The sequence below is a fragment of the Anser brachyrhynchus genome (assembly GCF_964034855.1).
Source record: "Anser brachyrhynchus genome assembly, chromosome: 2".
NCBI lineage: Eukaryota > Metazoa > Chordata > Aves > Anseriformes > Anatidae > Anser > Anser brachyrhynchus.
In genome coordinates, this window is record NC_137695.1 from 50,922,084 (window position 1) to 50,946,111 (window position 24,028).

Genomic DNA, 24,028 nt, shown 5'->3' on the forward strand with positions numbered 1-24,028 from the left:
TAACCGTGTTTACTGGAAATGGTGGAGGTTAATGTTCTGCACACTGCAGTTTATAAGTACTCCCCCAGCTTCATTATGTGCTTGCCTGTTGATCCTCGGTGCTCTAAAGCACTGAAATGCTTCACCTCCAGTCACCAATGCTGTGAACTAGAAGCGGACACGTCTTGCAGATGCCCCAATATCCCATGAGGGTACTTAGAGATCTGCTCCTTCCTCCCTGCCACCATCTGCTGAATGCAAGAGAAACTTCCAGGTTTACTGAAAGGTAAATTTGATCTCGACAGCTTCAAACTTTGAGGTACAAGGAATGGCCAGGTTCAGGCAACTTGTAGGAATGTGGGAGCTGGGCCTCGGCAAGCACTGGGCAGCACAGCTCTGCAGGGCTCTCTCCCATGCCCGTGCCCAGACACTGACAGAAATGTTCTGTCTCCTGCTGGCCTACTGTCCAGGGCCCACATAGATGGAATAGGAAACCTGACACAGAAACCTGCTGCACAGTTGTCTCCCGAAGCTAAAAGGTGAGCTAGCACATCTGAGCCAGGCATACAGGCCAGCAAAAACCAGCAGCGTTGTGAGCACTGTCACGTACAGACACGTGCCAGCAAAGATTTGCACTGTTCCCAAAAGCACATCTGAAGATGGAAGAATCCAGGCAAGTAACTTTCACCCCTTCCACCTCAGCTTTCTCCAGCCTCACACTCAGCAATTCCTCCTCCAGCAGAGTTTCCCAATCACCAGCTGATCTTGTGGGGCTTTAGAGCAAGCCTGTTCTGCACCATGTGCTACCTCTTTTAGAGAGGAAGGCCTCGGGAAGGGGGTCTAATACCTGACAGCAGTTGACAAACTTTAGTTTGGACTTAAATCCTTACTCTCCATCACGTTTAACTTTCTCAGAAATGTTTGAGATTTTTGTGTCACAGACAGAGGACTGACAGCTGAGGACCGGGGCTTTAAACGCTTTTTGGACGGCACTTCAGAATCTGTTCGGGTTTGAAATGTGGAGGGGAGAGGGGATTGCTGTTCTTCTGCCCTACAAAACAGAGTCAGAAGCAATGGCTGGGATCTGTCATTGTTGTAAATGTGGCTTTATTTACTTTTCCCTTAAACAAGTTGTCTAGGGGATAGCGCATGAAAGAAAGGGCATGCCTGTTCGGAGGCTCCATTTGCAAATCATTAACAACAGCACTAGCAGCTATGTGGAGGTACTTGAGTGTGAGCCTGGCCATATTTCATTCTGTTAGTTTAAATGTGAGGTCAGAGCCCTAGGGAGACAATAAAGGAGAAGTGTTAATATGCCATGTGAATAAGGAACCATGATTAATCTCCCTACATCTGATGAGTAATTGACTCTTTCTTGAAACTCTTAAATAAACACTAATAAGCGCCGAGCAGACAGCGTACGTACCGCTGCCATCTAGCAGGCTGCGCTGGGGCTCGCTGCTGTGCTGCCGGGGCCGTGCTGCTGGGAGCTGACAGGCCTTTATTTTCAGCTCTAGTGCCAGCAGCATGAGAAGGCCTGGGCCACAAAAGGACACCAAAGTGGCCGCGCCACAATTTTGCAACTCGTTTTCCAGCCGTGCCCACCTCCTCCAGTCGAAGTTGAGAGGTTCAGCTCAGCCTCCCGGGGGCTGTCCGTAGGACCGGGAGCCACGCTGCACGTCTGGGGTTTGGGGAAACCGCTGAGCATTTTATTTACTAGGTCCTGCCATCTGAAAGACCTCAGCTTTGTTCCCAAGACTGTGTGCACTCGGTGGTCCTTTTTTCGGAGCAAACTTACAGAAACACGGGACAGTTACAGCCGCTGCCCTTGGGAGATGCTCCTCGTGGCTCTGGAGACCAAACCCTGCAACAGCGGTGACCACTAACGGCACAGCCCAGGAGCTCCGATAGCTAGGCACGGTTACCAGGCCCCTCTGGTATCAGCTGATAAACCGCAGGGGCGTCAAGAAGCGAGCTGTAAGCACTGTACTGGGGAAAGCATGCTGGAAGACAGGTGTCAGATAGCTCCGAGGAGAATACTGACATTCCAGTTTTATGTTCAGCCTTGGGAAAAAAAAAGTGTCAAGAAGGGCTGAAAATTCTCCATGCTGCCACTCTGTGTGCTGGGACTTACCGACGCTCCTGAGGAAAGGAGTATGGGATGGGAGTGGGGCAGAAATCGGGGCCTGTGAGTTAGGCAACTGCAAGTGCAGCCAAAAGGTCAGAGCTCAGTTAATGTTCTGTCTGCAGAGCAAGCCCCGAGAGACCCAAGCTGACTGGCGTGTCATCTTACTCCCCAAATGGGGAAATGCCCACGCTGCAGCATGTGAGCGCTGAGCGCTCCCGCTGTGGAGCCAGCTGAAGCCCTGCAGCTATTGGACTCAAGACCCTGTTGGTGTCTTCGATACTGGTGTCAGTCTTTGCTTGTGTGATCATAATCATTTGCATTTGTGCTCAAGCACAGTGGGTAACCTGAATTGCTGTTACATTCCTGGTTATTCATTTTGAAAGAGCAAGGTATAAAATTCATAGCAAGCATTCAGATCATTACGATGTTAAGCCTGGTAACCTAGTCCATAGGGTTTGTGAAAAGAGATATATACAAACTGTTGTTTCTTTCTTGGTTATGTGTTTTGCAAGAACAAAGTGTGAAATCTGTAGTAAGTATGCACTCAGATTGGTACAGTATTAACCTCTAATCTTGTCCACAGGGATGAAGAGTGAAGTTTGTGATGAGTGTATATTCAGGCTGTGTTCATGTTAACCCTAATACTCCAGCCTGGTGGAGTATTAGGGGGTGGGGGTGGAGTTTGTAAAGGTAACAGTGCAGAGGAGTCCTGGTCCCTGGCCCTGCAGGGCAGCAGGTGGAATCTGAGTAAGTGCACGCACCCCTTGTCGCAATATTCAGCTCCGTAGCCTGGTCAGGGGTGGGGTCTGTGATGGGTACGTGCCCAAACCGTCACGCTAGCCCCTGCAACACAACTCCAGGACAGGGTGACATTTTAGTAAGAGTACTGTTACAGTACTAATCCCTGCTGTCTGGTGCACACAGAGGAAGTTTACAACTGATGTATATTAAGATCGTGATGATGCTGAAAGAGTTCATAATGGATTCACACTCATGGCGTTCTTCACGATGTGCTTTGCAGAGGTGAGGGGTGCAATGGATTGGCCATAAATTGCAGGGCTTACTGCAGCCTCACATGAGCACCAAGTTAGGTTGTACGTGAGCACTGAATAAATTCATGCATGAGCACCCAATTAATTTATGCATGAAAGGGCAATTAATTTTTGCATAAACACGCAACTAGTTCATGCATGCATGCCCAAATACTTTAGGCCCAAGCACCCAATTAGTATATGCATGAGCAGCCAGTTAATTTACACATGAGCATCCAACTGTTACACACACGGGTGATGCACTGGGCGTAAATGGTAGTTTGGGTAAGAGGGGCTGCCAGGGGGACCTGTGTGGGAGAAGGCCATGATCACGGATGGTTCCCCCTGGCTCCGAAAACAGTGTGAGCCACTCCTTCCCGTGCCTGAACTCCAGTCAGTCGGTGTTGGTTTAGACGTTTGTGTTAGTTGGCACTAAGTTAAACTAAGTAAAAGCTCCCCAAGCCGAGACTGTTTTGCCAGCACTGAACGTCTGCAGGCAGGCTGCACAAGGATTAGAAGGGGTGTCACGGATGCTGGCACACTTGGCAGAGAGCTGCGTAGGCAAGTCAGCAGGAAATGCTGAGGGATTTGCAGCTCTGACATCTGTCCCTGAGTTATGACCTGAAACTAACCCTTTCTCAGAAAAGAAAGGCGAAGGAGGAGCAAGTGGGACTCCCAACAACTGGGAACTGTGTGCTCAGATGCTCTCAGCAGAGACTGTGCACTTTGCTAGCCACTGAACAGGGTGAACAGAAAGGGAAAGGGATTTTCTTTAAACGTTTTGAATGGATTTAATCCATGATGTATTCCATAACTCCCATGCTACTGGCATGGAGGGATGAGCAATGTGGGTGGGAATCCTTGCTGGGCGCATGGGGTGAAGTGCATATGATGGTGCTCTGTCAACCTGGCAAAATGTGGGTCGGGGTAAAGGGGTCAGCCTGCCCTGGCATGAGGCAACCTTATGAGCGGCGCATTTAAGAAATGGCAGGAATCGGGGGCAGCTTTTTCAGGCTATCATTTGGGATACAGAAAAAGACAGCAAGTAGCAGCCACATGCTGATGCTATTCTGTCTCTGTGGCCCAAATTCCACTCGCAGTTAGTGTAAAGTGCCAAAACCAGCTCAGTAGCAGCTGTGAATTGCTGAGTGACCACAGCAGGGCTGCAGCGTTCACACAAAACCTGTGAAATCTCAGAAGGGTTAACAAAAGCAAATTGGCTCTAACTGAACAATACTGCAGTCTCTGTCCCTGCCTGCCTTAGGTTTTTTTTTCTTCCAAAAAAGAATCTTAATAATTGCCTTTCAGAAATTCCCAGCTCTGATCCGTGTTCCTCATGGAAAGAGGTAAAAATGTAAAAATAAACCAATATATAAATGGCATATAAGTAATGAAACAGGATCCACATATTTTATACGAAATTAAACGGGCTCAATTTGACATATTCATTACAACAAAAATTACTCTCGTGACTTTATTTCCTGCTGCAGCTATCTCACTTTACCTGTCAATTTTAATTTCACTGTTTGCTGGAGGTTCAGGTTCTCCAGCAAAAATGCGTAATTCTGCGAAGACGAAGTTCAGTGACAAGCAGTCCCATTCTGCAGGGGGCCAAGCACATTGATCTCGCCTCAGCTGGGCTTTTTAAATGCGCATAAAGAAGCCCTACTGATTGGACAGGTTTGAGGTATCCAGCATTTAAAATGCTGAGTTAGAACCCTTTGGTTCAAGTTTGCCGTGAGCTAAACTAGCAAGTGATTTCACTTTCTCTAAGTTTTTCCTGCAAGCGTAATTGAAAGAGAAGCCTTGCCCTCTTCCTGATCATTCCCTCAATGCCCGGTGCATATACAGTGCTTGTTAACCAACAGATACTATTTTTAAACTACAGTGACATTCATCGTGCTGGGGCAGGCTGAGCAAGACCGAGACCAAGGCTGGTGAGGACAGCCAGCTCCGAGTTGTGGCTGCAGCTGGAACAAGGTGAGGATCAGCTCCTTCACAGTTAACAGCCAAAGCTGACAGACTCGATGCTTGGAGCTCCTATAGCCAGGAGCAGACTGGGGAATTTCTGCTGTGTTACCTAGTGGTGGCACAAAAAAGCAGCATCTCAAAAGGGACTGAAAATTTCAGACTGTACTTCTGGTCCCTTGTTGCTGAGGTTTCAGAACTTGATCCCCAGGAGACTGTGTAATACCAGAATGCAAAACAAAATACGGCTATGGATCAAGCAGAACGTGTGTAGTACTGCCCGTAAGGATCTGAAAGTACCTAGTCTACGCCAAATATAGACTTCTTCTGTACATCCTTTAATCTTACAAGACATAATACTTGCACTTTTTCTCATTTCTAAGGGGGACCAGTGTCAGCTAACTCTCCTGCTGGGGATACCTCTTTCCAGATTACGTGCACGTGTAACTAGGTAGAGCAGAATTTAATAGCTGCCCTAGTCTTTTGTCAGCAAGATTTCCCAAACTCTTCCTACGACTTCCAGCAGCTCTGTGGTAGCCAGGCACTACGTGCCTATGCTGCACTGAGATCCATGCAGCACGTTTCGGCTTCTTCTTGCTCTCTCAGGCAGCTGCCATTAGCCACATGCCTGAACAGCATCAGGACTTTCCCACTCCTGCTGATGCAAGCACAGAGGAGCTAAGGACAGTGAGTTATCATAACCCAGATAAAAGGTTACCAGCACCTCTGTGTAGCTGGCAGCTGCCACTTTTAAATTATGAGATAATTTAGAAAGGGTACACACTTCGCTCAAGAAGGACACATAGGTCCTCCTCAGGCAGACGGTAAAGGTGTCCCTATCCCCTTCTCGTCCTGTCAGATGCAGAAAAACCTTGGCTTGAGAATCTGCCAGGATATAGATGTTCTCCTCAAATTAAAGTACTTTGTATTTCACTCCTGCCCCTGGTAGCAGCTGGACAAACTGGAAAAAAACACCTGACAGAGCACTTGTAGCAGACAAGACCAATAAAAGCCATCAATCTTCAATGTCTGGAACAGCAGGAAAAGTCACTGGCTCCGAGACCCTTACAAACAGCACTTTATCAGGTGGGACCAGAGCCTAAATCTACTCCAGCGGAGAAGAAGATTTAAAAGAGATCCCTTCAATCAGCATATCACGTAAGACAGCAAACACTCTCAAAGTATGCAAGAACAATGTTGCCTAAGGGCAGTGTCCTTACCTGCCACTGGTAAGAGAAAAGACATCGGAGGTTCTTCCGAGTCAACTGCTTTTTCAGAAAGTCAAAATTCTCACCAATTTCAGGAGCAAAGTAGCAATAGACAGGATTCCTTTGCAAAGCCTGTCTTCTTTGCGTTCCCCAAGCATTCTCTCTGTGGATCTTCTCTCACAATCCAAGCTCCCACATGGTGTGTGCTTCTGGGAGGTGGGTAATGGGCTACTCTGGTGCTCTGTTACCCCCAAAGGGGTGAGAAATGTGTACAGCTGGATTCTGCTGCCTAAGAAGACTGCCCAACAAACCCAGGTGTTAGTCCTGAGGCTGCTGCCTGTGACTGAGAGTGCTTTGATGGTCCTGGCCCCTTGTTAGTGTTACAGCTGTTGCTCCATTCCATACTGTGTAGGACAAACCCCAGCTCAGCTTCATCAATTCACCAGGATCCCACTTTTTGCAAACAGAAGGGAGCATGTGGGCCAGCTGGGAACCTACACACCAACAGGACACACAATCTGGATAAGCAGAGGGCCACAAACCACAGCTTGGCGTGCCATGTTCCCATGTGTAATTCAGACACATGTTTAGAGGCCCAAAGGTAAGAATAGTGACTAATGGCTTCCCAGAGTCAGAGCACACTGCACTGGCTGCAACTGAATGAACGTGGTTGCTCTCGGCTAGCCACCCCAGCCCCTCCTCCCTGTCTCCCCCTTGATGTCATCCCTACCCTAGTTTGCTGCCGTAAGCGTTACTAATGGCTTCTTCCTAAACAAGAAGAGAGGCACGGGCCTGTTTCTAACTGATGTCTGCGGCAGATTTCACCTCCAGAATCTACATGATTGCAATTGCTACAGGAACTCCTACCTGTATTCGGCAACCCCTCCTGCATGCTTCTTCATGGCTGTATCAGAGCTCATCCCGTAGAAGAGTTTCACCTTCTTGCCATTCTTTTCCATAATCTCTCCAGCACACTGGTCGTGGCCTGCAAACATTCCTCCAAGCATGACAAAATCAGCACCGGCTCCTGTGATCAGCAGAGTGACATGTAAGGGAATGGAAAGAGGGTGAAAGACAAAGCAAGAACACAGTGGCCTCCAAAAACAATAGCCAGCCCTGAGCACTTTGGTACAGACAGTCCTCTCCTGTATCGCACGCAGCAAACTGAAGAATTGAAACACAGCAAATTCTACTTCTCTGACACTTTAAATGGAAAGAAGCAGCACCTCCTGTGACATTTTGGCATATCTAGTCTTGCTTGGAAAACTGGCTTTTACTCTTAGCGTGAGGTGACCCATCCCTGAAACAAAGTATTTTCCTGCCCAGACCCTCTGCTTCTTTCATGTGTCAGAACAGGCCTCCCCTCTGCTCAGCTTCTTCCCAGAACTGGCAAAAGAACATGGAGATAAACCTCCCTTCGTAGAAAGCAGATGAGCCTGAACTAACCCCACCCCGTTACGAACACGTCCAAACTCTGGGGAGATCCCAGGCTCGGCAAGTCTGGCATTTAGGATTTGGTCTGATCTCTGCCACTATCCAAACAGTATCACCGGACCTTGAGATCTGGAAAGTGAGATCACTATCAAATCTACACAGCCTCTGCCATCCGTTCAAAAGCTCCGTACACAAACCTGAATTTGGGACTATTTTGGTCTTAGAACACACAACAGCTGTGGAGTGTGCTTTGATTTATAAAGCCAGTTCCCTCCCTCCTCCCCTTCTCCAAAGAGCAGACCTAGCAGCACTGCCTGGGAGCAGGGCACCCAGCTGCTCCACTGACCTCACCTCCCTTTGCCTCGTTGTTGTTAGAAAGGAATGGTAAAGGGATTGTAAAGGGATATTAAAAATGAGGCTTATGCAAAAGTGCTGAGCACATCACAAGCAGTATTTATAGGCAGGCATCCATTCAGGTGTCCTGCCTGAGTTCTCTTGTTGTAGACGGCTACTTTAAAGCCTTGGTTTTGTTCCTGCCTGATAGTGCTATTAACTTGCCAAAACCAAAGGGAATGCTCACCCTTTAAGACATTCTCAAGTTACTGGTGGGCAGCTCCTGTTGTAACCTGGCACACTCTTGCTCCACATTCAAAAAAAAATAAGTACTCTGGTAAATCAGGTTGGTGTCTCCTTCAAGGATGGAGGAAAACAACGTGATGAAGAAGGGATAGACTTGGGATCAAGGTTTCAAAGAGGGCTTTTAAACAAGTCAAAGGCCTGCCAAAGGACACCAGACTCTACCTTGCCAATACGATCCCCTGATCCCCATTTCATAGAACCACAGAATGGTTTGGGTTGGAAGAGGCCTCAAAGACCACCCAGTTCCATCCCCCCCGCCATGGGCAGGGACACCTCCCACCAGACCAGGTTGCCCAAAGCCCCATCCAGCCTGGCCTTGAGCACCTCCAGGGATGGGGCATCCACAGCTGCACTGGGCAACCCGTGCCAGTGCCTCACCACCCTCTGAGTACAGAATTTCCTCCTAATATCTAATCTAAACCTACCCTCTTTTAGTTCAAAGCCACTACCCCTTGTCCTATCACTACCCTCCCTGACAAAGAGTCCCTCCCCAGCTTTCCTGTAGGCCCCCTTTAGGTACTGGAAGGCTGCTAGAAGGTCTCCCCAGGGCCTTCTCTTCTCCAGGCTGAACAACCCCAACTCCCTCAGCCTGTCTTCATGGGAGAGGTGCTGCAGCCCCTCTGATCATCCTCATGTCTCTCCTCTGGACCTGCTCTAACAGGTCCATGCCCCTGTGCTGGGGGCCCCAGAGCTGAACACAGCAAGCCAGGTGGGGTCTCACGAGAGCAGAGCAGAGGGGGAGAATCACCTCCCTTGCCCTGCTGGCCACTCTGCTTTTGATACAGCACAGGATACGGCTGGCTTTCTGGGCTGCAAGGGCATGTTGTCTGCTCATGTTGAGCTTCACATCAGGCAACACCCCCAGGTTCTTCCCAGGGCTGCTCTCAATCCATTCTCCGCCCAGCCTGTATTTGTGCTTGGGATTGCCCCAGCCCATATGCATGACCTTGCACTTGGCCTTGTTGAACTTCATGAGGTTCGCACAGGCCCACCTCTCAAGCCTGTCCCGGTCCCTCTGGATGGCAGCCCTTCCCTCCAGCATGTCAATCACACCATGCAGCTTGGTGTTGTTTGCAAATTTGCTGAGGATGCACTCAATCTCACTGTCCACATTGCCAACAAAGATGTTAAATAATACTGGTCCCAGTACACACCCCTGAGGAACACCACATGTCACCAGTTTCCACTTGGACTTCAAGCCACTGACTGCAACTCTTTGACTGCAATCATCCAGCCAATTCCTTACCCACCAAGTGGTCCATCCATCAAATCCATGTCTCTCTAATTTAGAGACAAGGATAACATGGGGGACAGTGCCAAATGCTTCGCACAAATCCAGGCAGATGATGTCAGTTGCTCTTCCCTTATCCACCAATGCTGCAACCCCATCATAAAAGGCTGCCAAATTTGTCAGGCACAACTTGCCCTTAGTGACACCCTGTTGGCTGTCACCAGTCACCCCTCTGTTCTCCCTCTGCCTTTGCGTAGTTTCCAGGAGGATCTGCCCCATGACCTTGCCAAGCACAGAGGTGAGACTGACTGGCCTGTAGTTTCCCAGGTCTTTTTTTAAAAACAGAGGTTGTATTTCCCCTTTTCCAGTCACTGTAAACTTCACTGGACCGCCACGTCTCAAATATAATGGTTAGTAGCTTAGCAAATTAACAATTTCTATTTCTATCTCTGATTGTGGGTCTCACAGCCTCTACATTATTAGTGCCAAAAAGACAAATGAAATCTACACTTCAGGATCACAGAATTCTGTTTCTTGCCCACCTAAGTATCACCTATTGTTCTTCTTTTGACTGTGTATTTTGGGAGGAAAGCAAACATGTTTGAATTACAGGACTGAATCTCTCCCAACTTAAGTAACTCTTTCAAACTGTAATATAATTCAGCAAGTCCTTCCAAGAAAAGACACATTACTACAAATGCAGGCCAGAGCTCTGCCTGGGGAGGACACCCCCTTTGAGCCCTATGCTGTACCTGGGGTGATTTTGCTCATTCACATCTCACAGAGCCTTCTCTTTCATGCCATCAGAGAAGAGGTGTGCTGAAGCCAGCCCAGTCTTGCATCACTCACACAATCCTGCTGGAACTTGATGGAGTCCATCAGATGTCTTCTGCATGCCTGATAATACAAGTTGCTGATAACCAGATTAGCTCTGCACAAATTCACGTGGAATCAGTCTAGATCTGTAGCTTGGCCAGCCCTCAGGCAGATACAGCATTACAGTGCCTGGACTACAGCTGGCCCTGGAAAAAACATTCACCTGTGCTCCAGCTGAGGCACTGATCCTTTGCAACAGCAGGTGTACAGACACAGCTTTCAAAATCAGGGAAAAAAGCCAGCATGATCTGTAAGGTATATTTTGGAACCAGTTTCTTCCCAGCTGACTTTGCCATCTGATTTTTCCTCCCTTTTCATTCTCTGCTGCTATATCCCTTCTCACCGCTGCTGAAAGGAACAGCTATAGTATGTTTAAGATGCTGGCGCAGGATTCAAAAAGCACATTCTGTTCCTGGCTGTGTCACAAAAAGATATGTGACCTCAGGCGACTGAATTTAGCATTTCTGTGCTTTGACTTCCCGTCTTTAAGAATGGAGACAGTAGTGCCTCCCTGGGGCATTCTGAGAAATGTGCTCATGTTATCAGCCTTTCCAAGGATACAGCTATGCGAGCCATCCTAGAGGTCAACACAAGGTTCTTTCAAGCTTTCAGAACACCTCTTTTTTCCCTGACCAACCTACATCTTTTCCATTACCATCTCCAATACCCAGATAGCAGTGTCATCTTCAGTTTCCCAAATCCACACGCGGTTTCCATGCAGCAATTCTGGAATTCCAGCGGTCTTTCCTGAAGCATCTGTAACTCCATGCATTTTTGTCCCCTAACTTCGGTTTCTCTGCTCCTTGCCTTTTTGGCTTCTACCTTGTTTCCCCTGTCAAAATGCCCAATCTACCTTTGATTCCTGTCACCAGTAGATCTACAAGCTTGTAGAGCTTCTCAGCATCTTCATGTATTTTCACAACTCTTTGGTTGCACTCAGTCCCCTCCACCCGTCCCCTTTTCTCATGGTCTTGCCTCCCCCAGTCACACCTTAAGCCATTGTTCAATGCTACTCTTCACATCTAGGACTTTCTCACACTTTTCGACGTCCAAATGGCTGCCTTGCCACTGCTTTATAATGAGCACCTCAACGGCCCTTCCATGGACTTTACAATGATCCACCACGAAGAGATGGCATAATCCGTAAGATGGTTAACCAAAAGCCCTCTTTGGGTCTCTTGTCCATCCTTCACCCAGGCCTCCATCCCCAGATGCTTATTTTGCCATCCACCCTTAATAAAAGCCCACCTGGCTCCAGCTAGTCGGATATCCATAGGGTGGCTGCCTCAGTTACACATAACCAGCTATGGTAAGCCTCGGGGTTATCTCCACCAGTTCCAATCCTGTACCTGTGGCACACAGGTCAGACTGATTTGTCTGGCCTACTGTGAGAGTACAACTACTGCCTGTACAATCTTAAGTTTCTAATGCTCTTCCTCTGCCAGGGACAATCTGTGGTATCATTCAAACATACCGCTGTGAATCCCAGCACCACCTGGCACACAGCAAGGCCAGAATCTGTCCTTAAACGGGTTTCAGGCAAGCCTCTGTTCAGTATAGCCCAAAGAGATAAAAGGGACCCTTCAGACTTGCTATTAACATTACAAAGGAAAACATCTAAAAGACTTTGAAGTTGCTTCCTGTTGTTCTGACTCCTGGGAATGCTCTTGTTGCAGACAGACCTTTTCCAAGGCCAGGTTTCTGTGCAGGCAGCTCGGAATGCAGTGGGAATGCAGTGCTGGTTCACGACGTCCTGGCGACACCAGCACCAACCACGATGAGCTGAGGAGCCAGAGGAAGCCAGACCGAACACAGCCCTCGCTGCAGGCATCAGGATGTCAGAGTGGGCTGGCCTGAGCTGAAGAGAGGCTGAGTGGTTTTTTCACACAGTCTTGTCAGAGGGTGGATGCTGCTCTTCAGTTATGTCAGAATCGCCCAGCCGAAAGTATCGATCCCTATGTCACATCACCCACTGGGTAACACAAGGGTCCTGTGAAATCCTGTGGCAGAGCCAATTCCTTGTTGGTAGCATTCACTCGTGGGTAGTACTTAAAATCCCCTACTTACATCTTCCTTGTCATCTGGCCTGTCTAAAACCAGGAGCTGTCAGCAAACTTTGTGACAGATTTCAGCTTCAAGACTTCCAGGAGGCTCGATTTTTTTTTCTTGGCAGGTTTGTAATTTCAGTTTAGGCCTGACCCTCCTTCCCATGCTTGCAAAGCTTCTTGCTGAGCAGAATTCTGTATCGTAATGTGCTCTGCCTTGTATCGTACCGCCCTGAAATCTCAATGAAAGACTGTGCTGTCCTACTGTATTCCGGGCACTACCCTGCTGTGACATCTCCAGAGGGTCTGATTTTTTGGCAGAGTATCTTTAAGTGTCCTGTCAGCCCAGGATGCATTTATTCCCTTGTTCACATGAAGAGCAGAAACAATGTTATGGCTAAGTGACAATCGTGACATTGACCCCCACACTGATGTAACTTTCATACCCAACAGAAAATACAGATTAAATTCTCTGTTCTTTCAGCAAAAGCTGGTGCAATTTACTGAAGCTACTGGCATGAGAGCAAAGACTGTTAATTATTAACTTGGATGTTTTAGACATCTGCTCGGCTCTAAGAGATACAGCATAAATAAAATCTCATCTCTTCAAGTGGATAGCTGATCCCAAGAACATCTCTGGGAATCTGGCCTGCCTTTTTCTTTTGTTCTTCTGTCCAACACACATTCTACCATCTCTTCATTCATCCAGGCTCAGGTCAGGCAGATTTGGCAGTGTTACAATCTGCTTTGAACCCTACTCAGAAGAAATCCTTATCAGTTTTCTTTGTATTCCTGTCCCAGTGGCTGTATCTTATGCACACCTGGCAGATAGTTTCTAAATAGGACTTCGACCACTGTATGCTTTTGCTCTGCAGAATTTGGACTGTCTAGTCCAAAGAGCAAATTCATGTCTGGTGTATTAATTTCACTGCAGTCACCCACAGGGACAAATGTAACCTATTGCTGATTACACACACATTCAGGGTCAAACTGACTCCTGCATCGCTGCTGACTGTGCTGGAGTCACGCAGGGTATAGCTGGTGGCCCTAAACATTGTCCTTACCAAACGCTTTGGCGACATCTCCTGGGCAGCTGCATCCTCCATCCTGCGTAAAGAAAAGAAGAAAGGACCCAGTGAGCATTGGCACTCTGTGACCTCCAGCAGAATGGCCCCTCCTCAGGAACACCATGTCGAGCTGACTGCATCATCGGTACACATCATTTTAGCTGAGTTTTTAGGGAATTCATACTACCCTTTCTACCGCTTTCCTCCTTTAAGCTCATTTACTCTACTTGGGTAGTGTACTGATAATACCACTGGAACAGCAGCAATGCAAATTCCTGATAAACATTTCCTAAATCCCAGAAACTGGGAAACAAAAAAACCCTCTGTTATGATCTGAATCATTCCCTGCCATTTTAACGAAAGGATGTGTGATGCAGAGGTACCACAAACCCCCACCATAAACCACCAGACATTTAAAATAACTTTCTCAGCAGTTTACAATACATTAAAAGGTCACAGTAGGAGGAGTGAGGAAATATACCATCAGATATGTTGGATTTTGATCTGATAATCTTTAAGCAAATTGGGTAATCTAATCTTTGGTAAGTGAAAATTAATCTCTCATCATACTTCTCACTGTTTGCTACGGGTTTGGTAAAGAAACAACAGCACAGCACTTGGAGATCTTTAGTATTTTGTAACTATGTGTTTCAGTTTCAGTGCAGAGCAATGTGGCTGATGAGGGTGTTCTGGTTGAGGGGAGGGAAGTTAGGTATGTGTGATAGGGCTGTGAAAAAAGGAAGGCACACAGAAGAGCTCATGTGCTATGGCTCTTTAGGTTTTTGTAAAGGTCTGAGGATCAGATGAAAGATCCTCCTGCCCTACACAGTCACTGGAACAAGAGAGCTCCTCATTTCTTTGAAGATCAGGGTCCTTTGCAGACTGCTGACAGGCTTCCTGCTTTTGAATCTGCTCCCCAGACTGTATGGTTGCCTCACGTTGTTTCACCTCCCTGTTGGCAGAAATACATGCCTGTGTATGACCTGTGGCTGTGCACAGCCAGCACCCCCCACCATCAGCCATTTTAGAGCCAACTTTCATGGGTAGCTGGCAGTGGGACTGAGTGTTAGAACCCCTCTGTGCACAGAAAAGGATTCAGACACAAACTGAGCAGGTGGATCTGAAAATGAGTGGCTTTTCAAAGGGCATCCCACTGGAAACAGTGCCTAATAGAGGTTTAAAGGCTTTTATTTCATTTGCTGATAACCTCTAGCACATTATGCTTTTTGTTGAGCTAGACACTTGCTGTCAGCTCCAGAAATGAGTGCTGGGCTGACAGCTGAATCTCTCTCTCTCCTGTTAAGGGCTCTGCTTGTGCAATTCCCTCCCTCTGACAAGTCTGTCAGAGCCTGGAGGAGGGTGTGAGCATGTGTGTGCATGTGTCAGGGGAGGAACAGCAGAGGTAGAAAGAGGGGTCTAATAATCTTCAAAGAACAGTGTCAGAAATTTGCCTGATTCTTACTGTCTGACTGAGACAGGCAGGCTACAAATGCTCCCTGGTAGATGGGTTTCTGTCTGTTCTTGCTGGGTGGCTCCGTGTCTGACTTTTATAATTAACCCAGTAGTGGCAGTGATGGAGGCTTCATGCTTTCACGAGGATATGGTGTCTCGCTGTGTTACCCTTAATCACCGGCTTCCAAAAACTTACTTAGAATATCACTAAATAACAGAATCTGGGCAGATTAAGAAACCTTACCAAAAGCTCAGGTGTTACCATTTAAGATAAAAGTAACTAATGATGAGATCCTTCACCTGTAACGTCTCCACTTTCTTCATAAAAGCATTAAATGACAGTGTTCCACAGAAACAAAAAAAGGACATACTAAGCAGTTATTCCAGAAGATGTGATGTAATAAAGCTATATGCATTAAAACGCTTGATTACATGTGAAAAATCAAGCGCTCTCTTTAGAAAATAAGAGCATGCTTCTGCTGTATTCAATCTGAGAAGGTTCCCCTTGCAGTTCAGCCAGGTCCAGCAGGGGCCTGGGTCTGGACTCAAAATGACCTGTAGGACTGCTGGGCTACAGTCATGGGGCTTGTTGCAAGCTCCGCCTCTACCTCAAATCCCCATGTGAATTCAGGAAAACTGGCATTACTCTAAAGCGGGCCTACTGGAAAGGGTTTCCATGGGACCTATACAGGGAATGCTTCTGAGACAACAGGGTGCTGAGCTGAAGGAGAGGGGAAAACAGCTTTTCAGTCAACAGAATTATTTTAACATGGCTAAAATTATGTTGTTTTCCCCACTTTTGAACAGAACAGACAGACCATTTTACAACACCAAAATTTACCCTGAGGAAAAATAGAGGATGAAAAAAAAGTATGAACTGGTTGAATATAATATGCAACTATATATAATAAGTTTATAAATGACATGTATGTTTGAAGCAACCTTTATTATAAACAGTATAATTAGCTGTTACTGCAGAAATCAGCAGACAGCTATTTATTATGCAGATGATATATAAAGTACGTGGTATATACAGCAGTAGAAACAATACATATGCTGCTTTATTCTGAACTACACATGCTGGGCGTATTTCTGTATGGAAAATGTTCTGCGTGGAAGAAGAGATGGTATGGCAGTAGCTGGGTGAAGAACCCCTTAGTCATCCTTTTCCCTTACTGCTGATGACCCCATTATCCAGGCAGGGTGAAGGGGAAATTGGGATCCCTATCAAACGATGGCCAGACGAGAAGGAACACATGCAAGGCTGCTTTCCATTCCCCACATTGCTGGCTTACTGGAATACGTGACTGTCCAGACTCTCTGTCCAGCAGAACAGTTCTCTGACCTACAAGAAACAGAAACTTTATCCCAAGTAGGGCGTTTCTGTAGGAAGTTTCCAGTTTAATGGCCTGTAACTCACTGCTGCATTTTCTCAAAGCCAATGAATTAGTGAGAACAAAAAATGAGACTACTGGCTCCCAAACAAATAGCACAGGACAGAAACAGTGCCTGTATCTTAGGCAGTGTTTCCTCTCCTTTTGCAGTGAGCCATGAAAGATTCATTCCTGAGGAGAGCTTTGAGTCTTAAAGATAATTTAGCATGAGGAAAGTAACTCGTACGATTTCACCTCCCCCTTCTCTGTGTGACTGTAGGCACTCAGACTATCATGTTTGCCTAAAATTGTCACCTTCTTTGTCAACCTATCAGCTCCAAAAAGCATACATGATCACTTCAGTAGCACAAACATGTTTAAAATCCCAGTTTGTGCTGCCATCCCAGCAGAGCTGATGGAGAATGGGCTTCAAGTGCGCTGTGTTCCTTGCGGTGCTCATACTGTGCTCAGCACTGTGGCTGTCTCATTTTGTGAGCGGGACTTCCCTTCATACCTAACATTAAAGAGAAGCAATTTGATGAAGGTAGTGGACATGACAGAAGGAAATGCAAGAAAGCACCCTTGGGGTGCCCTCTTGGAGACTAACACATACCACACCGTCAGCTATAATCCACATGAAGGACAGCTGGTACGCTTTGAGCCCTGCACATTGTTCCTGATACTTCAATATTAATATAATAATAAAAAAAATACACAACAAGAATAGTTGGACATATTTCCTCCTGCCTAATTGATGTAGATGGCTGTGGTAGTACTCTGCCTGTAGAGGTCTCCTTTGGCTCAGACAGGGTGTGCCCCATCCTGAATCTACATAATGGCAGTAAGACATTTTGAGGGATGCCATGTTCGCTTGTTGCCTCTAGCCCCAGTTACATACTTAATTTGCTCCCATTTGGTGTCTCCCCTCAAGAGGGTACCTCTCTTTTGTAAAACCCTCGCCAGAGTTGTGGCAATGACCGTGCAGTCCAGCCTTCTTTTCCAATAAGCACACTGATGTCTATCTGCACGCTCCATAATTTAGGCATAATACCCTCAACCCTTGCTCCAGTCTCACTGGCTTGGGTGAAAGAGTTGAGTTCCAGTGGTGTTAGAGACTCCAGTTATGGCTGAAGGTAATTCTCTTGAACCAGAAACTGTAGCAGACAGCTATTTAATTGCCCTCCTATATTCCCCATGTAATGGTTAGGGAGTTATTAAGTGTGGGCTTACTGAAACCTACATAATTCAAGCAGGTGAGGAACTGATCCATCTGCAATGCAAGAAATGGGAGGAGGAAACACACAGAACCATTCGATTTTTCAACACAGTATAAATACACACTCCATATCTTCTTGGAAATCGGGATAGTAACATTCTTCTGAGAGCTGCTAGCAGAATATTATTGCAAAACCAGGATGTGTTTCTGAGCACTACTACTAGGACGACACATATAGTTATCCAGCCTTTATAGTAATGAGTCAGTCTTTCATGCTCTATTGCACACATATTCAACCGTCTGCTACAGGCATAAACAATTGTAATACTGCCCAACTCATAAAATCACAGACTGCTTTTCTTTTTTTCTGCAAAACTCATATAGGGGAGTCAGGGTGAGGGGGGAATGTACATGCAGCAACAATAAAGAGAAGAGAGATTTGACTGTACCACATACCTGCTTTCCTGCTCCGCTATACCCATACCTTCAAGAACAGAGTCAGGCCCTTTGCCCACCCACAGTCAGTTTGCTCTCTCCTCTCCCCTCCTTCCTCAACAACACACACGCTTCCTCACAAGGGCACCAGTCACAACCTGGTCAAACAAATCCAAGCCTTCCAAGTGACTTCACTTGGCAGTAGATCTAAAATTCACCATGTGGTCTCTCCTAGGGCCACAGAGGGAGACTGTTGACCATAAGGGTACCTGCGAGCACAGCACGCTGGCTAGCCCGTGCACCTTCCCCATTACCAGCTGCCTTACAGACAGCTTGCAGAGAGACTCTCTGAGCCTGACACAGTCAGGGGCATGCCTGTGGCTGGGCATGCCAAAGCACAAAGGACTTTTGGGTGCTGCAGGCTGCAGCAGTCAGTCTGAGACCATGCTGACAGATTTACTTTTTCCATGTGAGGCAAGTCTGGTCTTGCTGGTAGGCTGGAAGCTGCCATAAGCAGGCAATGCACCTGTACCCTCTTTCTTCTCCACAGGTTCAATATTTCCCCAGGGCTTTGTGAGAACATCAGTAGCAAATGTGCCAGCTGTGCTCACCCAGACCCACCTCTGAAAAGCTCCTGTTTTTGCAAAAAGAGCTCTGTGAAGTTGCTATCTGAATCCATCCAGCTACCAGGGCATAAATGGGCACGTATCATTTCATCTTGTACTCCCCTCTACTGCCTGCCTGTCACTCAGTCCCACTCTCTGGGGAAAGCCACGTTTACATTTCACTCATTTTTCAGAAGTCTCTCATAGGAAGGAGTACTGTTTGCTTCCATATGAGAACACTATCAAGCTTCTTATTCTGTTCACGTAGCAACACACTCCGTTCAGGGAGTAAGCAGCCACTTTCCAAAGGCACAAACAGGAGTGAGGTGCCCAAGTTTTGGTAAACATTACAGTGAGTTGTTTCCTTTACATTTAAACCTCCACTGACTACCTAGGAGCTAGTATAGGGGTCAACGGGAGAGGAGAGTAAGATAGCCTTTAACATGCAGGGTACCGGACTGTTTGATTCTCCTACTCCCCAACAGTTTGCACAGTGGGAATCTGAGAGCAGACGTTATTTACTTACAGAGATGATATGTCCTTTCAAGCCATGTGCTGAGTCTGCACACTCAATAACAGCACTTAGCTGGGGATAGCCCACCCCCGTCTTAATCCGAGTGGTACACACAGAACCTAGACGAGAAAACAAGAGGAAAAAACATAGCCGGTTAGGCTGACAGGAAAGAAACAGCTTGTTTACTTTGTCTTGTGGAAAAAAATGTGGTTCTATCTATATTATTTTTCCCTTCATGAAGTCTCTATTGCAAATTTTAGTTCCTCGTGGATAAAAGGAACACAGAAAATTCATTTTTGAAACGCTGTCACACCAGTTCAAGGGATCTCTAATCAAGGTGACTAACACTACCCCTTCTTCTCCAGGGCCCCAATAACCAGTTTAAGTCTCATCCATAATGTTTCCTGCTGAGGGAATTACTGCATCATGGGAAAGAAAATCTGACCGATGTGCCTAAAGAGAAGGGGGGCACAGGGACCAGAGTCTCAGCTTCAGTGAGGCTCACCAGCAGCTTTTAATATCTGAGTATTTCTTCCAATAAATATTTCTATTTATCTCTTTTCTACATGTTTTAAAAAATAATCCTCACACAAAATCTGTGCTTTTATCTTCTCTCTGTGTGTGGAGATTTTCCAGAAGCGAGAGAAATCCACCTTTAGCTTAACCTTTAAAGCAGAAATATTTGGTTGATCACAGTAGGTGGGAATAGAAGTAAATCAGCACACAGCATTTAAAAAACCAAGATAAATAATAATCAGAAAGCTGTATAGTGTAACATTACAGGAAATTCACTAATTATATTTGATTATTACACTACATTATATATACATATATGGTGCATGTATAGATATATAAGAAGGTATATATATATAAAAATAAAGGCATATATTCCAAAAACCCCACTTCAAGCACAGCTTAACACGATAACACAGCTATAGACCTTTTGGAATTCCTTCTCCACTTTTCTAGTCAAATTAGAAGTCAAAACAAGGACTACTTTTTGGCAGTCCCAGGTCTTATCATTTAGGATATGGGCCATAAAGGTCTGCATGATAACAAGAAAACAGATTCTAAACTAAATGCAGTGAAATCTCTTCACCGAACTGATATCCAGGTACACTTAAACAATCAGTAAAGTAAAAGTTTCCAGTAATCTTTCAAAGAACTGACAAGGTGTAAACACAGACATATTTCTGCAAAGTAGGATGAAAATTAATTTTACGATAATCTCCACAGAGTAAGTATGTACTTATATCCCTAATGCCTTATAATAAATAATTACCATATTCCAAAAGGTGGACTGTTATCTGGGAGAGAGTCTCAAGAGCTGATCTTCTGTGAGGAACACCTGCTACCTGTATTTTTGGTTGGTCAATGTGTAAAGATCTGTTCTGGCAGGTCTTCAGGGCAGACTACACAACATTTACTCCTGTTTCTACTGTAAGGCTATAAACTCTATTTCTTCTTTTATGTCTGAACTTTCCTGTGACAATTGCACCACCAACATCTCTGTTGCTTACTCTTCAGCTATTCTGCAGTAGTTATTGCTGTTTGCTGTCTTCCTAGGCGCAACTGCAACCTTCATGACATCATTTGCTGTGCTCAATTTATCCATTCATGGTCCATAACCATTTGCCAATGTAGAGTAAACAATTCATCTCCACTGCACTGGCTGATCACAGCTATACTGTCAGTGGTACGCGCCAGCCAGTTTAAATCTAGCCCCAGCTGCAGCCCATGAAGAAAATGGCAAGAGAAAAGAGCACATGAACAAATACACAAGGGGAGGAAAGAAGAAAATGAAAGACAATATAGCACTACATACCAGAGAGCAGTATTAGGGAAGGGATGGCAGGAAAAAGACTGAAGTTTATGGTCCTCTCATTTATCCATAGGAATATTACAGTGATAGACAACATTAATAGATAGTGACTGAGTATCATTAATGAGTATCACAGCTTCTAGGCAATATTAACAGGTAGAGGCAATGTTATCCATACTTCACACTTACTTAATGCCTTTTCATCCTTGAAGACATTGACAATATGTGCAACCTCTGCTTACAACACAAATCAAAAAGCTATTTAGAAACCTATCTTTCCTTGGTAGAAGCGGGTAACTCTGAACACAGTATCCTTTGAGCTTTAGCTGGGATGACTCATTCTTTTTTCAACAGGTTGGAAAAAGTGTTCCTAAACACAATACATATTACCACTGATTATGTCAGCACCTTAGGCAACTCGGTGCTTCCAACAATAGGTATAATTTCCAGAAAATGTAATATCTAACACATTGTAGTACATAACATTATCATCCTGCCCATGCATTTCTTAAATCAACTACGGGCAACGGTATTGTTACTTTATTGACCTGAGGGGGTCTAGGAATACTAATGGACAAGCAAGCAGTTGCAGCATTATACACGGGTTCCATCTGGGCAATTCCTCCATGAACGTTACCATAAATCACCCTTTTTTGACTGGATTTGACTTACCTGGTCCAATACCCACTTTAATAATATCTGCTCCAGAAAGAATTAGTTCTTCTACCATCTCTCCTGTCACCACATTGCCTGCCTAGACAGAAGGAACAATATCACACATATGGGAGATTTTAAGACTAGTGCAGTTAAGACTAATTGTGGTACTGTAAACTGTTACCCAGATCTTTTACTAGTTGAGCTATATAGCCAGGAAGAATATAGTTCACCATATTGTTCACTGTGCATGCTGCTGACATTAAACAGATCATACGTTCTGGAGGCAAATTAATTTCATGATTGGTCCAGTAAGCCTCGATTGTAAGGGATGTTTGAAAACCATCTGCTTTGGATTTCAGCTCTGTAGCATGTCTTTGTCTGTCCTGTCTACAGCATGTTCCTAACTAGCAAAAACTGTACAAAATAAACCTACATGAAACACGTGTCCAGTTGCTCATATCACCCATTTAAAGCCTGCATTCAGATGGCAATTCATTTGTAGAGATCTGAATTTAGGATCTAGAGATGCTCAGAAAACATTTCAGAAAAATAAAAAAGATATATTACAATACTTCAGGACTTAGCAAGTGTTTGTAACAGCACTAATATGCAGAGCAGGAGGCAAATCCGAAAATCCTTACTTAATATTTGTGTAGTTTTTACTGAAACAAAACACCTGCTGAAGTCAACAGGAGCTACCCAGGGAATGTTGGTCAATGTCTATGCTCCACTTACTGATTTTTGGCTTCTAATTCACCATTTATTTATTTTTAATGAATTTTACTTCCCCCTTTCATTAACCTGAAACAGCTGGCAATCCACCACCTGAGGCACTTAAAAAAACAATGGTACTTTTAGGCAGCAATTTGTGGTGTATGACACAGGACCACTTAACTTTTCTCCAAACTGCATGATATTGATTTAAAAAAAAAAAAGAAAGAATAAAAGAGAGCTGTCGGGAAATAAAGAATGTGTAATAGGTACAGCATTTCCAGCTAAGTGCTGCTTCCTTTCTGCTCAGTGGCAATTTGTTATACTAAGTGTTGCACATGCCAAGGTGGGGTGACAAGAGAGCATGCCACTTACATTAGAGAAGCAGGTTACACTGGGAAGGCAGGTGACTACCTGAGCAGTACAACATGCAGTACATTGTGACTTGGTGAAATATTGCAGTACATGCAACAGATTAATAAGCACGAGCAAACAGGGGCTTCAAGAGATTTAGAATCAAATATATATTTAAGTTAAACAGCAGTGTCTTCTTATTAGCAGAGCACAGCGGGTTGTCAAACTGTCTCTTCAGAAATGCTAACCAGACGTTTAATGTTAAGTTACTGCTAGAGAATGTTGTAACTGCATATGTTGATTCAAAATGCTCATCCTAGCAGGGAAAAAGCACTTATGTCCCCATTACACATTTTTTTCCTGGAATGCATATGCACACACCAGTGGTTTCAGTCTTTTTGAATCTGCAGATCCTTAACAAACTTTCAGGGAAGATGTGGAGCTCTACATAGCAAGCTTCAAGCTGCTGATGACAGGCTTCCTGCTCTTAGATACCTTTTCCAGACCTCGGAGAGGACAAAAAACACTGCCAGAGAGATACAGCTATCTGCATGTGAAAGGACCCTAATATCACAGCTGAAGAGCAGAGAAAGCTGTTTTCTCACAACCAGATGAACTCTGCTTCCGATGAAACCAATAGTTGTTTTACCACTGAGGCCAGCATGACAGCTGAGTAGAGGCAAAACAGCTTTTGAAAGGCTGACCAGCAACGTAACGCCACACTACTCAAAATGAAAAAGAAAACAAAAAACAAAAAACAAAAAACTGAGAAGGTGAATATAAAAAGGTTTAGTCTAAAGAGATGAAACCTCCTTAAAATTAAACAATAAAAAGTAAAGTAATTGGAACATGTACAAAGAAGTCACTATGGACAATGTTTTTTGTAGTCTATTTGGGGAAACAGTCAAGGAACGTAGTAATTGGTGGATGTATTGTATTAGCAAAAACCACACTCATCTTAATGTACCAATGCATTACTCATCTGCTGCAGAACTGACTTTCTTGAAAGAGATATACCCTAGTAATTACCCTACTGCTAATCTAACTTTGCCACTCCTGGCAGTAAAATAATAGCATCAGTAGCAACTGAAAAGTCCCTGCAGCTCAGGTTAACCAGCATGCTTTCAATGCGGTCAGTTATTAGGAGCAAACTACCCTGGCCGTGGGCCTGGCCTTACACACTCAGGATGACATTCAGCTGTACCATCCCGCAGTGTGAGGTTTCAGTGAGCGTCAGCCCGGCTCATTCCAGCACTACCCAGGATGACCAAACTGGGGGTCAA

The 24,028-nt window shown here is 45.3% G+C and overlaps 1 protein-coding gene across 1 annotated transcript in view; it reads right to left on the reverse strand.

Moving 5' to 3' along the window:
• GMPR (guanosine monophosphate reductase) overlaps window positions 1-24,028 on the reverse strand; it is a 41,279-nt gene that overhangs the window by 5,008 nt on the left and 12,243 nt on the right. Inside the window, exons 5-8 of the mRNA XM_080579236.1 lie at window positions 21,696-21,777; window positions 19,214-19,320; window positions 13,604-13,646; window positions 7,182-7,341 (exon numbers count right to left, since the gene is read on the reverse strand). Coding sequence (XP_080435362.1) covers window positions 7,182-7,341; window positions 13,604-13,646; window positions 19,214-19,320; window positions 21,696-21,777 — 392 coding nt within the window. The remainder of the gene's footprint in view (window positions 1-7,181; window positions 7,342-13,603; window positions 13,647-19,213; window positions 19,321-21,695; window positions 21,778-24,028) is intronic.